At 48.7% G+C, this 17,672-nt stretch overlaps 1 protein-coding gene across 1 annotated transcript in view; it reads left to right on the top strand.

The window, feature by feature from the left end:
- Positions 1 to 17,672, top strand: part of DOCK5 (dedicator of cytokinesis 5) — an 852,732-nt gene that overhangs the window by 472,790 nt on the left and 362,270 nt on the right. Inside the window, exons 19-20 of the mRNA XM_078666602.1 lie at positions 4,285 to 4,382; positions 6,430 to 6,519. Of these exons, the coding sequence (XP_078522728.1) occupies positions 4,285 to 4,382; positions 6,430 to 6,519 (188 nt within the window). The remainder of the gene's footprint in view (positions 1 to 4,284; positions 4,383 to 6,429; positions 6,520 to 17,672) is intronic.

The following is a 17,672-nucleotide window of genomic DNA, read 5'->3' on the forward strand; positions in this document are numbered from 1 at the left end:
TCAACAATTGTAATTGTAGTAGTGCCAGATTAATGGCGCCGCGACCAGGGCGACTGACGCTGGAATCTGGGGATCAGGGTTCGATCCCCGGCTCCGGCGGCACCATGTGACTCTGGGCAATATCTCGCTTAATCTTCCCGACGGCCCCCAGCGCCTAGAGACCCTTACGGGTGATTGTGCGCTTTACAAATGTGGATTAATATTATTATTATTATTATTATAGCGTAACGCTTTTTTGCATAGCCCACATTGCGTGTATTTACAATTGTGCCTATCTGACCTCGTAGCGCTATATTGCAAAGTCCGCATTGCTTGCTCTTTTAATTTGTGCCTGATTGTGCCGGTGCCTCTGCCCACATAATAGCGACAGTCCTGCTTGTGCCCCAATCTCGTCCTGTTTCACTTTTGTTTTGCTGCCATCTTGTTGTTGTGCCTCCCAGCCCATCTCTCCACCCCGCTCCCGCCTCCCAGCTGCCCCTCCCTCGCTCCGCCCCCGCACTATCCACTTACGTCAGAACAGCTTACGCGCAGCGTTCACGCGCAGCGGACGCGCCCCATGCGCGCCGAAGGTGCGCCATAGGTAAGACCCCCTGGCCCCCGCAAAATCCCCTCCACCCGCATAACGTACGATACCGCTACCCTCTCAGCACTCAATTCCGGCCGTCTCCCAGACTGCTACCAAGCCGCCCCAAGACACACCCATGGGCCCTTCACCTGCCATTCCTGCAAGTTCAACTGCATCAGGACCCACACCAAATCCACAAACCCCAAACAGAGCTCCGACATTAACTACCTTAAGTGTATCCTGCTCAATACCCGCTCAGTCCATAAACACGCAACTGAACTATGGAACCTACTAGACACCACAACGCCGGACGTCGCCTTTCTCACAGAAACCTGGATGAACGCCTCTTCAGCGCCCGACATCGCCATAGCCATCCCAGACGGCTACAAAATCATCCGAAAGGACCGCATCAACCAAACAGGAGGAGGCATCGCCATCGTCCACAAGAACTCCATCCGCATCACGACCAGTTCCGACGACAACCTCGCAGCCGCCGAACACCTTCACTTTCAGATCCACACCGACCCTAAGACCACACTCAGAGGTACCCTCATATACAGACCCCCAGGACCCCGCACACAATTCAGCGAAGACATCACTGACTTCATCAGCCCACACGCCCTCCCCTCCGAGGACTACATTCTACTGGGAGACCTCAACTTCCACCTGGAAAAGAACAACGACAGCAACACCACCACCCTTCTGGACAACCTCGCCAATCTCGGACTCAAACAACTTGTTGACACCCCCGCCCATTACGCCGGCCACACGCTCGACCCAATCTTCTCCTCCAGCAAACACATCACCATCAATCACGCCACAGGACTCCATTGGACGGACCACAGCTGCATTCACTTCAACTACAAAAAGACCACGACCCACATCCACCCACAACCAATCCCCCGCAGAAACTGGAACAAAATTACCACCGACCAGCTCTTCACATCGCTTTACCAAAACCCTCCTGCCAAATCATTGGACCCTAATCAAGCTGCCACCAACCTCACACAATGGATCACCCATAGCGCTGACGAATTAGCACCCTTCAAAAACCATCAATTCAAACAAGGTAGCAAAAAAGCCCCCTGGTTCAATGACGACCTTAAGAAATCCAAGAAGTTCTGTCGCACCCTCGAGAAAGCCTGGCGAAAGAACCCAACCACTGACAACCTGGCCACCTTCAAGAACGCCACCCGCAAACACCACCAGCTGATCCGATCCACCAAGAAATCAGCATTCAAGGATCGACTCGACAACAACGCCCACAACAGCAAGGAACTATTCAACATCGTCAAAGAGTTTACCAACCCCACCGCCGGCACCAACGACATCACTCCCTCTCAAGACCTCTGCGACTCTCTAGCCTCGTTCTTCCACGACAAAATCGCTGACATACATAACAGCTTTGGCAACCAATCCACCCCACCCACCTCCGAACAAAAACCCCCCTCCAACAACCTTTGCGCCTGGAACCCAATCACCACTGAAGACACCATCCGCTTGATGAACTCCATCCACTCCGGATCGCCAACAGACTCATTTCCCCACCACATTTTTAACAAAGCAGACTCCATTATCGCACCCCATCTCCGAGATGTCATCAACTGCTCCCTCAACTCCGCTACCTTCCCGGAAAGCTGGAAACATGCCGAACTCAGCGCCCTCCTGAAGAAACCCACAGTAGACCCCACTGAACTTAAGAACTACCCCCCATTCCCTGCCAAAGTCATTGAGAAAACCGTCAACAGTCAGCTCGCCGCCTTCCTCGAATCCAACGGCTCCCTCAACCCCTCACAGTCCGGCTTCCGAGCCAAACACAGCACCGAGACCGCCCTCATCGCAGCAACAGACGACATTCGAACTCTACTGGACAACGGAGAAACAGCTGCCCTCATCCTACTGGACCTCTCCGCAGCCTTCGACACAGTCTGTCATAGCACCCTTATACAACGCCTCAGCAACGTCGGAATACAAGGAAAAGCATTGAACTGGATCATCCCCTTCCTCGCCGGAAGAACCCAGAGAGTCCGCCTCCCCCCTTTCAAATCGGAAGCCACCGAAGTCATCTGCGGCGTACCACAAGGATCATCACTCAGTCCCACCCTTTTCAACGTATACATGAGTCCCCTCGCATCCATCGCGCGCCAACACAACCTCAACATCATCTCCTACGCAGACGACACACAGCTGATCCTCTCCCTGACCAAAGACCCAAACACCGCCAAAACCAACCTACAGGAAGGAATGAAAGAAGTAGCCGAGTGGATGAAGAACAGCCGTTTAAAACTGAACTCGGACAAAACGGAAGTCCTCATCTTAGGATCATCCCCCTCCGCTTGGGACGACTCATGGGTGGCCACCGGCCCTGGGCAACGCACCCAAACCAACGGACCACGCACGTAACCTGGGCTTCATCCTGGATTCCTCACTCTCGATGACCAAACAAGTCAACGCCATTTCATCATCATGCTTCAACATCTTACGTATGCTCAAAAAAATCTTCTGTTGGATCCCCACCGAAACAAGAAAGACGGTCACCCATGCACTGGTCACAAGCCGACTGGACTACGGAAACACCCTTTACGCCGGAACCACAGCCAAATTACAGAACAAACTCCAACGTATCCAGAACGCCTCAGCCAGACTCATCCTAGACATCCCCCGCCAAGCTCACATCTCCGGTCACCTAAGAGACCTCCACTGGCTCCCCGTCAACAAGAGAAAAACGTTCCGTCTCCTCACCCACGCACACAAAGCCCTCTACGACCTAGGACCCAAATACCTCAACACGCGCCTGACCTTTTACACCCCCACCCGCCAACTACGATCGTCCAATCAAGCCCTCGCCGTAATTCCTCGCATCCAAAGATCCACCATGGGGGGAAGATCCTTCTCCTACTTAGCGGCCAAAACCTGGAATTCCCTCCCCACCCTCCTCCGCCTTACACAGAACCACCTCTCCTTCAGAAAACAACTAAAAACTTGGATATTCGATAAGTAACGCACCCCCCCCCCCCCCTCCCTCAAGCGCCTTGAGACCCTCTGGGTGAGTAGTGCGCTATACAAATTTTGACTTGACTTGATGTAACTTATTTACAGATAAAAAATTCTGCTTCATAAATTGAACCTAAACTTATGGGACAACACATTTAGACATTCGCAGCATAGGATGCCAAAGGCATTCATTTTTTATTTTTTGTAGCATTTACGAGGTCATGTAGACATTCTGATGCTTTGTTTCCAACTTATTTGGTTTATAACAACTCCAGTTTAAATGAAGCACAATTTTTCTTTACCTGTATCTAAAAACAGGCTTTGAACCTTTCTTAGCTATCAAATATGATGACAGAACGAAGAGTAGATGTTAAGTGAAAGAAAATGTCTACAGAATGAAAAGAGTTTGCATGTTTGAATAGACAGTGTCAAAAAGTGAGTCAAATCTGTATATAAAATATAGACTATGCCTAGCCCAGATGCTAAGTAACAATAACTTAGTGTGTCCAGTTAGATTAAATAAAAACTAATATAATTATTCCATAAGTAATAATTCCAAAATCCTTCCTCTAATTGTCATATATGATCACCAAATTGATTAGTCCATAGATACCTTCATTTTTCAGACTCTCAAGGATTAGTGTTTAGAAGGTACCCAAACTGAGTTGAGCTGTTCCACTAAATGCATCACCGTGTGACTACTGTTATACATTTTCTTTTTACAGTTGACTTGTTGGGTCTCCTGAACTGGCGCTCCAACTCTCAAAATATCACACACAACCTGCGGAAGCTCATGGATGTGGACGGTGGTGAGATTGTAAAGGTGAAAGGAGTGTCATGCATGCTTTTAACATCAAAAAATGTGCTAATTCCTATGTCAAGCTCATATGAATTCTTTATCACTGGTCACTGCTTGGCTTGAGCTAAGCTAGTTAAAGGAATGAAGTCCATCACAATTAAGTGGTTTTCCCCATTTATCCCCTGACTTGCTCCATGTGTCCTACTCCTCATCTTATACCTCAGTTCCTTCAGTTCCCCTTGTAACCGGACTGAAGGTGATGTAGTCTGTTTTCTGATTCATTTTGTCTCAAGGCCTTAGGAATTCCAAGATGTTGTAATCCTTGTCTTTCCTTCCATAGGAGTCATGCCCGCTGTATGTGTGACAGGCAGCCAACTGGTTTATGCCACGTCTACGTGCAGAATCGATTTATGTAATTATTATGCATTTGCAATTTTTGTTATACCAAAGACCACTTGACAGCTGCCACAGAGGTGTATACACTTCAACAAATTCCTCCACATGGTTCCTGCCATAAGCAGACCATTTAGTTAAATAAACCTGAGCTTTGAGTTTCTCTTGTGGACAAACTTTTTTTCTGAACCTACGACTTTCTCTGTGGTGAGGTGTTCATATATCACCCCTTGAATCTCGATAAGCTCAATACACCACTTCTTGTGGACTAAAACAATATTTTCATTGGCAAGTTAATATTCTGTTATAATAGGTTTTCTGGTGCTGGTGTATCTCATTTTTATATTAACCAACCAATGTGTCTCACTATATTCTTACCTTGCCTCTGTGGTTCTCAGCACAAGTATATATTTCAAAGCCCATTTTGTATTATTTCACATTGACTGAACAATATTAGTTAAATTTGTTGCCCTTATGGGAATTCTTCCAATTTGCTTTCTAATAGGAAGGAGCCTCCTGTACTCTTGTCCATGAAATAAATGGTGTACTTCTCCCTTGATGGGTTTGTGATGCCTGTAAAAGTAACTTTTATGATTATTTTTAGAGTGCGTCCCTAGTTCTGAGATTTACGCAGAAGACATTTGCCCACCCAACATGTATTCTGTAAATGATTCACTATGAATGCAAGTCATTTCAAATACTACATTTCAAAGGTTACTCTGCATTGCTTTCATTTACAAGTGCCACCCACCATCTTCTACTCTGATACAGCTGTGTAGTATTTTTAGCCTGTTTTCCATATTCAGGAGATAAGTGTATAACATGCATTGGATGTATATGAGAGAAGGGTCTTGGGCACACAGGAGCGCTTTGCTGTGGATTTTACTGCATCAGTTATTTTGTTGATAAAGCCCATTGTCTGATGTTGCCTCAATGTGCCTCATGTTCCCACAATTTCGTAAAAAAACGTATAAAAGTTGCTACTGGTGACTACATTGCCTTTCTGCTTTCTTTATTTCAGTTTTTGTAAACACAGTAGGTTATGCTGTATTGTTAAGCTGTACTTAAGTCTTACATGCATCCTGGACATGCTTAAAGAAATGTGAGGTGACTCAGTGCTAAATAAGGATTGAGCACATGAGGGTAGTTGAGATTGATAAGAGAACTGAAGGATAAACCATGTAGATCTATTTTACAGTGCGAGAGGACTGGAGCTTTAAATTTTGATCTAGAACCTAAAAACTCAGTAATCGGAACAGATTTAAGACACATTTTACGTCAACTTTAATTCCGCCTGACCTGAAAAAATTAGACACCCTTCTGTCCCATCCGTGAAAAGTGTCAATGAATCTGTATTCTTGATCCGAGCCCTCAAGTTGACCGTAAACATACAAAAGTGTAGTGGGAAGAATGCTTGCAATAAGTCTAACCACTCGCAAATGCTTGAGGTAACATTCCAACTCATCCTTCTCATCACCTTTTCTGTGTTTGATAAATGACAGCCGCCATAAGTGATGCCAAGCTTATCTGATACCAACTTCGCTGCTTAATAAAATTCCATAGTTAGTTTGTAAATATTTGCTTGCATCACTATTTGGAGAGTGTGGCATCTCATTGCAGCATGTCCTGAACGTATGAACTGCCATTTACCCTAATATTTCCTTTTAATGTCTTCTAGTTTCTTCAAGACACACTCGATGCACTTTTTAATATAATGATGGAGATGTCTGGGAACGAAACCTACGACTTTCTTGTATTTGATGCACTGGTGAGTATGTGGGAAACAGGTTAGCTCAGACTGCTAGTATTCAAGAGCATTTGTGTGGGGTGTAGTGGAGTAGGTAGAAGGAACTTCAGTGTACTTACTCTCGGAGGTTAGATCTTCCAAAGATGTTAGCACTTTAATTACTATAGTGTCATCCTGGATGGTGAGCAATGGAGTGCTGTATGTTACAAGGGTGTTGAGAGGTGAGACATGAATATGTACATCAAGTGAGGATTGACATCTTTGAATTACACAATTGCATTACAATTTACAATTGCATTTAATATATTTGCATTTTTAGATAGAGGGGGGGTTTGTGATTCGCCGTTAAATGCCTAGGCTGAAATTCTAGCCCTGGTCCCAAAAGGAGCAGTTCAGCTACCTTGCAACATATCTAGCCTACCGTGTAATCTATGTACGGGATGCAATTCAAGGTAGGAATAGCCAAAGCAGTGACCCTATGACTAAACCCCATCCTATGGCAAGGTCCCAACCAATGAGCATCAATTAATATTCACATGATTTCATAGTGGAAATCTCAACCTTTTGAAAAGTTATGGACATCTAGGCTGAAGTGCTAAAATAAAAAGTAAAACAAGAGGTAAGCAAGAACATGCTAGTACAACAGATGGTTCTAGACTTGTATGGTTTAACCGCATGCGCGCTAACGGTTTTCCCGCTGTGCGTGGCGGTTTTTAAAAACCCGCGTTACATGACGAGCTGAGCTCGTCATGAGTGTACGAGAGGCGTAACTCATGACGAGCTCAGCTCGTCATGAGCGTCGAAGGGGTTAACAAAGTCCATTACATTGTATGAAAAGTAGAGGGTGGTTTCATTGTCAGAAAGGAAGCACCTCAATATGGGCACATTGCAAAAGATGAGCAAATCGGAAGTGTTCCTTTTATAAAGTAGAGATACCAAGTGGTTGTTTTGTGATGACAAGTAAACTATGTAGTCGCAGTTGTGAACATGTTCTTCACCTGAAGAATGAACAAGAAATCTTCCTGTTAGGGGAATGACATTGAGGACAAGCACTTTCCAAGTACTATGTGAAACAACATTTTCTCCAAAGCATTGCTTCTACCTCTGTGGATCAGACAGAACCCCATACATTGCAAGTTTGATGATCAACTTATGATTTATTATTTTACAAACGTCTGAGGGACATATTCCCATCTTCTAGGCTCTTAAAAAGTTCACTGGATTAAGAGCAAGACTGTGGGCGATGTTGTCTTCCTGTCTCGCATATCTATGTACGTTACACAAGTAGTTCTAAACTTTGATATGTGGGTTTGTCTGACCATAGCTAAAAGCCTGGAAGGGTCAGAAAGTGGGCAGGTCAGCCCACTGTTTAGGTCTCGACTACGGCATTGCTTTAGCAATGCTTGTTTGTCGAGATTATAGTAAGGCTTTCAAAAGTCTACCCAAACTGCGGATCGGGTACAGTGCATGTGACCACAACCAACCGCTCGTGTGCGTCGCCGCGCTCCGCCTCTGCTGCCACTCCAGCTCACCACCGGCTGCACACCCCCTCACTCTCCATATGCTCGCGCGCCTTTCCTTTGATCTCACAGGCTCCGCTCCCCCGCCCCCGCATCAGACTTGAAAGGAATGCGCTCCCCCGCCCCGCCATAGCAATGCCGAGAGCAGCGACAAGAGAGCCCTTCCCTTCAGGAGACTCTTAACACACTCATTTTCTGGGTTGCAGTCATTATCAGGTTAAGAGGAGTAGAGCATATTTAGATGCCATGGAGCTGAGGTTCTGTGCCTGGCACTGAATAGCGAGGTTGCGTCAACTTTCTTGATTTTCGTTGGCGTTACCACCAGTTTTGAAACTCTCACTGGTTATTTTTTCACTCTCTCTTCCCTTGGTTTTGATTAGACCCTTCTTTGTCTGGTCTTGTTGGCTAAATTGTCTCTGGTTCTATTTGTTTGTGAAGTCTTACGGGTGTGTGTTCAGCAGTGTCCAGGGGCTTTCGCCGGATTCCTGATTGGCTCCTGGCTCCTTATTTCAGCATCGGCTGCTGGAATCGGTAGTCCTTATTTCAGTTGTTATTTGTTTCTTTGAGATCCAGCTGGTGTTATGCACTGGCCTTATGTCCTCTGTCATCCAGCTGGTCATATCTTCTTATGTATAACAACAAGACAGAGTGGTGCCGTCCCTTGAAACAGACAAATCCCAAGAGAACGGGCTCCAGTCCAGGACTTGTCTCTCACTCCCTTTCCCTGTCTCTCCCTCCATTTCTGTGTCTGGTCATATGTCCCGTTCTGTTTGCCAGCACAGATATTCTGATGGATACATCTGCCAGTGGATTCCTCACCTTGTGAATATTCCCCTGCGTCAGCAACGTTCGGAAAATTCTTTTGTAGCACGCCGATGTGGACGACGTCATAGGAGCACGGCATCGCGCGCAACTCCGACTGATGTCACTGACTCCTTATTAGGCCTACGTCAGCGTGATGACATCAGTTCCCTTTTTTCCGCGTCGTCGACGCTAACGGTTTAGAGGGATCTTCTGTTGAGTTGATAGTAACTTTGTTACTATTGTGAGTTTTTCTGTATTTCTTCAATGTTGCTGTCTTCTGTCGTGATGTCGTCCAAGAAGACTGGGTTTAAGCCATGTGATTCCTGCGGAAAGATGATGTCCATTACAGATCCGCATGGTGCCTGTCTATGGTGTCTGGGTTCGAATCACGACGTCCAGGGTTGTCGATCCTGTTTGCAGATGAACCCAAAGGCTCTTCGAGAACGTGAGGCAAAACTTCTTGTTGCCAAATTGAAGAGTAAGGATGCCAGGAAGAGTTCGAGGTTGAGATCGAGACGCCCGAAGTCAAGGTCCCGGTCGAGGTCAGAATCGAAGTCGACTTCGGGACATGCTTCCAGATCGTCTAAGAAGAAGCATAAGAGAAGGAAGCATAGTTCATGGCACCATTCCGGTAATGAGTCGGATTCAAAAACGAAGTCGTCTTCTAGAAGGCATCGTAAGGACATGGTATCACCCTCTACAGTAAGTCCTGGAGGTGAGGCCTCGCCTTTGGAGTCCCGGGAACATTCACCAGCTCCGGTGTTGAATCTGTCTCCGGATCCGTCTCAGTCTTAGGGACATGAGGAAGAAGAAGAGGAAGTTCCTGTTGCTCAGGGTTCGATGACTCCGGTTCACCAACCCGAGGAACAAGAGGAGTCGATTCCGGTGCAGCCTCCTCAGGAGCAGCCGGTGGGTTCGTAGCCTCCTTTTCCGGGTCCAGGACAGGACCCTTCGCTTTTTTTAAACGCCATATATGGTGTTTATGCGAGAGCCATGTACCCCTCTGGAGCACCGGCTGGTCCCATGGGTCCGTTTGCATACCAATTTGGGGGTTCCCCAAGCCTATGCTCCGGCGCCGTTCTTGCCGTTTATGCCAACTCTGGCTCCACCTTGGCATCTCTCGGCGCCGCCGAAGTCATCGACGCCGCTTACGGCTTCACCGGCTCCGGAACGACCTTGAGATCCAACTCGAAGTTCGACGCCGGCTCCAGCTCTACATTCGATACCAGCTCCGGCTCCTTCGGAGTCGATATCGGCGTGGGTTCGAATGGAGTGGTCGAGGCATAAAGCACAGTGCCTTTTGGAGGAGAAGAGTTATGGGGAAGCTGGAATTGAAGAAGGTGAGCTTCAAGATCAGGAGGATTATTTTGACGATATACAGGATGCAAGTGGTCTAGAACTGTCTCCTGATTGGGAATTGGCCACAGTATCTGATGCTCCTTCAAAAGATGTGGCTCCCTACCATGTGGTAATTAAAAAGGCTGCAGATCTGTTAAATTTCACTTTGCCATCTGTTGAGTATAAGTCGAACATTCTGACTGAAGTCCTCCATTCACCTTCATCTGTGGTTGAGCCTTTACTTCCTTTTACTGAGGCTCTAACTGATCCCATCTTGGAGGTATGGAATAGACCACTTACAGCTCCTGCAGTTTCTAAGGCCGTTGCAAGGCGTTATAGAGTGGCTCCTGGCGACCCTGAATTTTTATCTACTCATCCCTTACCAGAGAGTTTGGTAGTACAAGCTGCCTGCTCTAAAAGATCTGCAGGTGCTTTTCCCCAGGTACCTGGTGATAAGGATTCCAAAAAGCAGGACCAAAATGCAAAAAAAGTGTTTTTGTCAGCCAGTATGGCCCTTAAATCTACAAATGCCACTTGTTTGCTGGGTCGATATATCCATGCTTTGATGGATACTGTTAAACAGCTGTCTCCTAAGCTTCCTGAGGAGGACAGAAAGAATTTTATCGAGGTGTTTTCTGACACGCAGGCTGCTGCTCGGCAGGTCATACAAAGTGGTATGGACACAGCAGATTCGGTGGCTAGAGTCATGGAGTCTTCAATTACCACCAGAAGAGCTGCCTGGCTGAAGACTTCCGAGTTCTCTGCGGATGTTCAGTCTGCTTTAATGGATTTGCCCTTTGATGGCTCAGGCCTTTTCGGTAAGAAAGCTGATGCTGCATTGGAGAGGTTCAAGGACAGCAAAGCTACAGCCAGATCTTTATGTTTACAAACTAGAGGATCTGTGGGCAAAAGATATAGGGGCTTTGGAAGATCTTCTTTTCGTCCCTACAAGCAATCACAGCAACAGCAGCAGCAACAAAATCCATTGCATAAATCTTACAGAGGAAAACAAAGGGGTTGTCCTCCAGGATGTCAAGACTCCTCCTCCTCTTCCTCTTCCCACCCCCTCCTACAGCAACGCAGCCCTAGATCCGTCATTCCGGATCATGCGGGTCCTGTAGGGGGTCGACTTACCTATTTTCTACGGGATTGGGAATCGGTCAGGTCGGACCTTTGGGTTCTCAATCTCGTAGAGAATGGGTATGCACTTCCCTTTCAGGAATTCCCTCCGAATTACCCTCCTTGCCAAGGTTTTTGCTCGGAGGACCACCTGCAACTTCTGCAGGAGGAAGTCCTGGCCTTGTTGAGAAAGGGTGTGATGGAGGTGGTTCCGGAGCAAGAAAGGGGTCAGGGATGCTACTCCAGGTATTTCATGATCCCCAAGAAGGATGGCAGACTTCGTCCAGTCCTGGATCTCAGGATCTTGAACCTTTACCTGAAGCAGGAGAAGTTCAAGATGCTCACCCTTGCGCAGGTTCTTCAAGCGCTGCTGGAAGAAGACTGGATGGTGTCGATCGACTTGCAGGAGGCATATTTTCACATCCCAATCCTGAAGTCGCGCAGGAAGTATATCCGTTTTACGGTGGGATCGCAGCATTACCAGTTTGTGGTCCTTCCGTTTGGTCTTACTACTGCGCCTCGAGTCTTCACCAAGGTGATGGCTGTGGTGGCAGCACATCTCAGAAGATCAGGGATTCCAGTATTCCCTTATCTGGACGATTGGCTAATCAAGGCGGAATCTCCAGAGAAAGTGCTCCATCATCTGCAAGTCACAACTCAGTTGTTGTACAGGTTGGGTTTTTCGATAAATGTACCCAAATCTCACCTGGTGCCCTCCCAGCGCAACCTGTTCATTGGTGCGATTCTGCATACAAATGTATGTCGGGCATTCCCTCCTCCACAACGGATTCGCCACATACAGGAAATTATTCCTTTATTTCACAATGGAGCGGTCGTTCCAGTCTTGAAGGTCCTTCGTCTGCTCGGTCTGATGGCTTCCTGCATTCTGCTGGTCAACCATGCACGCTGGCATATGAGGGCACTCCAGTGGTGCCTCCGCAGGCAGTGGTATCAACACAACGGAGATCTCAGGGAGTCGATCAGGATCTCCAGAGAAACTGCAGCGGATATGTCTTGTTGGAGTGTGGAGGGCAATCTGTCTCAAGGAAAGTCCTTTCAACAACCTCCATTGATGGCCACAGTAATAACGAATGCATCCACTCTAGGGTGGGGTGCTCATCTAGGGGATCTGGAGATCAAGGGTCTTTGGTCTCCAGAGGAAAGGTTGCTTCACATCAACCTTCTGGAATTGCGGGTGATACGTCTGGCACTCAAGGCCTTCTTCCCTTCGCGGTCGGTCGGTTCAGGTCCTGACGGACAACACCACCGCGATGTGGTATGTCAACAAGCAGGGAGGAGTAGGGTCGCAGTGTCTCTGCAGAGAGGCTCTGCGTCTCTGGTCCTGGGTTCTGGACCATCGGATTTGTCTGATGGCAAATCATCTGGCCGGAGTTCTGAACGTGCTTGCAGACAGTCTCAGTCCGCAGTTCTCGGCCGACCACGAGTGGAGGCTTCATCCAGAGGTAGTTCATCACGTCTTTCGGACGTGGGGAACTCCTCGGGTGGACCTGTTTGCCACTCACAAGAATGCTCACTGCCCGTCATTCTGCAGTCTCCAGTTTCCGATGCAGGGAGCCTTGGGGGACGCGTTTCAGTTGGGTTGGGACTCACAGCTCCTTTACGCGTTTCCTCCCATACCCTTGATTCCTCTGGGGAAGATTCGCCAAGACCGGGCCAAAGTTATTTTGATTGGCCAAGAAGGGTGTGGTACACAGATCTACTCCACCTCTCCTCGTGCCCGTCGCTCCGTCTCCCTCTCAGGGCAGATCTCCTCTCTCAGATGGAGGGGCAGGTTCTACACCCCACCTCCAGACCTTACACCTTCATGCCTGGAGATTGAACGGGGCAACTTGAATTCCTTTTCTCTCCCACATGATGTGGTGGATGTCATTCTATCTGCCAGGCGTGACTCCACCAAGTCAATCTATTCATACAGATGGTCTAAATTTGTGACTTGGTGTGGGGAGAAGTCCATTGACCTTTTGAGGGCGCGTTTATCTTAAATACTTCAATTGGCTCTTTTCCTGGCTCAACAATGGTTTGCTGTAGCTATTGTTAAAGGTTATCTTTTGGCTTTGTCGGCATTTCTCTGCCTGCCGGATCAGCCGTCTTTATTTAAATCTCCTGTGGTTCTAAGGTTTTTAAAGGGTCTTACAAATAAATATCCTCCTTCTCCCTTTAGTGTGCCTCAATGGGACTTGAATCTTGTGCTTACATTTCTGATGGGTTCTCCTTTCAAACCTTTGCACAAGTGTCCCATGAGACTTTTATCTTTTCAGACGGACTTCCTGGTTGCAATTACCTCGGCAAGGAGGGTAAGTGAGCTTCAAGCTCTTAGTTCAAAGCCCCCGTTCTTGACCATTCATGCTGAACGAATGGTTCTTAGGACCAGGGCTGCTTTTCTACCTAAGGTGGTAACTCCCTTCCATCTAGGACAGTCCATTACCCTACCTACCTTCTATCCTCCCCCTCACCCTTCCAAGGAGGAGGAGAAACTTCACCGCCTGGACCCTAAGAGAGCGGTGAACTTTTATCTTGATAGGACAAGAGACTATCGAGTGGATGACCAGCTCTTTGTTGGATTTGCTGGCTGTAGAAAAGGAAGAGCTGTGCACAAGCGCACACTTTCAAGGTGGATTATACTGTGCATCAAGATCTGCTACTCCCTGGCGGGTAAGGATCCTCCAGAGGGTATAAGAGCTCATTCCACTAGAGCAAAGTCTTCTACATCTGATTTGTCTATGGGTGTACCTGTAGAGGACATTTGCAGAGCAGCGACGTGGGCTTCCCTCCACACTTTCGCAAAGCATTACTGCTCAGATTCTGAAGTGAGGAGGGACGGCCACTTTGCACGTTCTGTCCTCCAGGATTTTCTGGGATAGGAGAGTGGACACCCTACTCCAGGAGTGGGGACTGCTGTGGGACTCTATTCACAAGGTGAGGAATCCACTGACAGATGTATCCATCAGAAGAACAAGTTACTTACTTTCGGTAACGCTTTTTCTGATGGATACAGTATCTGCCTGTGGATTCCTCACATGCCCACTCGCCTCCCCGTTGTCCACTCTTCTATACTTCTATGCTTGCTCAAGATGGCCGCCTGGTAAGAGCTCCAGTCCGGAGCTCCTAGTGCCTGGGATCCCTTTTTTGGAATTATCCCGGACAGCACCCATCTGCGCTGTACAAAAACAAGTAACTGGATCTACAGCAAGTAACAGGTTTTACGGCAAGTAACTGGATTGCAAAACACTCACCAGAAACTGCCGCGGAGCCCTGGACGGTGGGGCGAGCTGGGGAGAGGGCTGCTGCTCGACGCTGGACATAGGAGGAGCTGGAGTCCGGGATCCCTTGGAGGCGTCGTTCGGCTCCTGTGACTGCACCGGTCCGGTGAGGACTCCACCGCTGGCTACGTCTGGAGATCGCCGTGAGGGCTGTGCTGCCCACAGGAGGGCTACTGGCGAGCTGTGACCCGGCCCATCTCCGCCGGAGTTGAGGAGGCTGTGGTGGCTTCGCTGGGGTCCCGCACCGCTTGCCACGTCGGAAGATCGCCGTGAGTGTTGGGCTGCTCACGGGAGGGATGCTGTCGCTCTGTGACTCCGCCCGTCATCGCTGGAGCTGGGGAGAGCGCCCGTGACTGCAACGGACGGACCTGAGGGCGCTACGGGGACCTGGCAGCCCCGAGGAGAGTCTCCACCACGCCACCACCCCTGCAGGCATTGAGGGGTTAGGCTCCGCGGGGCATGACCGGAGCTTGCCAAATCCAGCTCGGCTGGTCTGTCCCCTGCGCCTCTCTGCGTCGACACCTGGGGATGGTCGTGGAGCTGAAAGGACAGGCGGACTGGCGGAGAGCGGGTGAGTCTGGGCTTCCCAGCCTGACTGATCTTCGCGGGCTGTGGTCGGCGTGTCCCGCCCGGCCGGGGGAAGGGGAGCTCGTCCTCCGCCTGCAACCGCCATCGTCCTAGGAGTGGGGGAGAGGGCTTAGGGATATGACACGGCTCTCCCTCACACACCCGGAACACACCGTTCAGCAAGCGTCTGGAGGTGAGCCAGGCAAGGAGGAAGGATCTGCCCTTAATGTCTGCCCTGATCTGCCTGACCCGGTGCAAGCTCACGTTTCTCTTTGGGTCGGGCTGCATGGATGCAATACTTGGGAGCAGTGACGGTCGGTAAGCCTGTCGATCTGGGCACTACTGCAACGGTGTTATGCTAACGCTGGCAAAAAGGTCGTATTTGCCCCGGCGGCTGGGCGTGCAGAGCGCGTGAAGGCTGATTAAGGTATTTACTGTGCCCCAATACTTTTGCTGGATAAGTTACTTATTCTGCCCCACTTATTGATTCATCCTGTAAAAACATACTGTCTTCAAAATGAACACTCTACCCCCGCCTGAACACACGAGGCCCCTCAGCAGCCCCTCGTCAGATAACAAATCAGAGATAAGACTCCCCTTGGTATGCAGGACCCAGAGCCAGCCGGAATTGAATCTGAAACTGCTCTGCTCGGCTATCAAAACAGCAACAACTAAAAGAGGACTAATGTTTACATCCTCCTCACTTGGTGGCCATCTTTAAAACTACTCTTGCTCTCTTTGGCGGCCATCATGGACTAGTCCTTCTGACTAATATTTACTATCGGCACCAAGGTCTCCACTTAGCCCTGTATTTAAATCTATGTGTTCTTAAGTGTCTGTCTTTTACTGCGGTATTTATCACTATTGTATCTTACACTCTATGTAACCTAGAGCTCATGATGTGCTTAGGTATCCGCCTTTTACAGCAGTATTATACTAATACTGGTACCCTACATCTTAGGCAACATACACCCATCTTCACTTTTACTCACTGACAGTGCACTGATTCCTACCTCATATTCCACTGTCGTATTTGTTATTGCTGTAACTTGTTTGCACGTATATTGGACTCAATAATTCATTAATATTTTAGCGCTCTTCGCATACTGTATATGTGGTAAGCTGCTCCTATCTCACCTTTATCCCTATCACTCACTGTTCGCTACCTCATTTAAGTGTTGGTCCTTCGTTGTAAGATACCTCACGATGCTGCACTGATTTTATTACTACCTCATTCACTTCGTCTAGTCATATAAGCTGCACCCAGCCACCTTCTACACCTCGACTACACCACTGTTACCTCGTGCATTCTGATGTGTAAATCTGATTACACCTAAACGGTTCTACCTCTCATATTCTGTACATGGTGTAAGCTGACTACTACCTCGCATATAGGATACATTATGTAAGCTGCACCTACGCACTGTTGTTCTTGATTCACTGACTTCTACCTCCTACTCATTGGTCACTCTCAAGTATCACTCCTCTGCATTGTAACTAGCAGCTGACAGTTTTTGTTGTCGTCCTATCTCCCACACCCAACATCACAGCCGTTCTAAAATGGAGCTCAACGGCACGCACACTTTTAGAATTATCTACCCTCCAACACTCACCAAAAAAGCCACTAAACGTTTTAAACATAACTTCCTGAGATCGCACCCTGAAACACCCTTTGCCGACACCTACTTCTCGCCGGGCAATGGAGCCCTGAATACTGATATCATCTTCCACACCTCACGCAGAGCCCAATGGAGAAAAGCGTTCCTATCCCTACTCACCGTCTCCACCACCAGGAAAACAACTCATGGCCTAACTCTCTCTATCACACCTTCCCACCTCTTCCCTGGCAGGACTACCATTACTATCTACAATAACGGGATTGTCCTAATTCAATCCACAGATAAGAACCTGGAACTACTAGACAACCTGTTCCCCAAGTTCAAAGAACACCTTTCCAAGCTGCGGACCCCCCCCCCAGAACTCCCCCGGCACTACCACCCCTGACGTCGCAGCCCCCACCTACAACACCTACACCCCTAGCACCCCAGTAAATGACCCACCTGCGGTTAACGCCCCACACTCCCCAAGAACAGTCACAAAGGTCCCCACCTCATATACTAGCCGCCCCTCTAACAGGACCCCTCGTACCCCCACTCATACCCCCTCCATCCCTCTCCCCCCTGACATAACAACTCCCACTCACAACACGCCACCATCTGAACACACCATCGTTCGGAGTCTATCCACCCCCTCCTCCCTTCCCCCCCACAGCAGACCCCTCTCCCTCCCCAGCTCCCAGCTCCCTCCCCACTCCCAACCACGAGTCTCTCACATCCATCCCTCTCCCCCCTGACATAACAACTCCCACCCACAACACGTCCCCATCTGAACGCACCATCGCTCGGAGTTTATCCACCCCCTCCTCCCTTCCCCCCCACGGCAGACCCCTCTCCCTCCCCAGCTCCCTCCCCACTCCCACCCACAAATCTCTCACACCTGACACAATAACTCTCACCCACACACCACCATCTGAACACACCGCCAT

The sequence above is a fragment of the Lissotriton helveticus genome, chromosome 11 (assembly GCF_964261635.1).
Source record: "Lissotriton helveticus chromosome 11, aLisHel1.1, whole genome shotgun sequence".
NCBI lineage: Eukaryota > Metazoa > Chordata > Amphibia > Caudata > Salamandridae > Lissotriton > Lissotriton helveticus.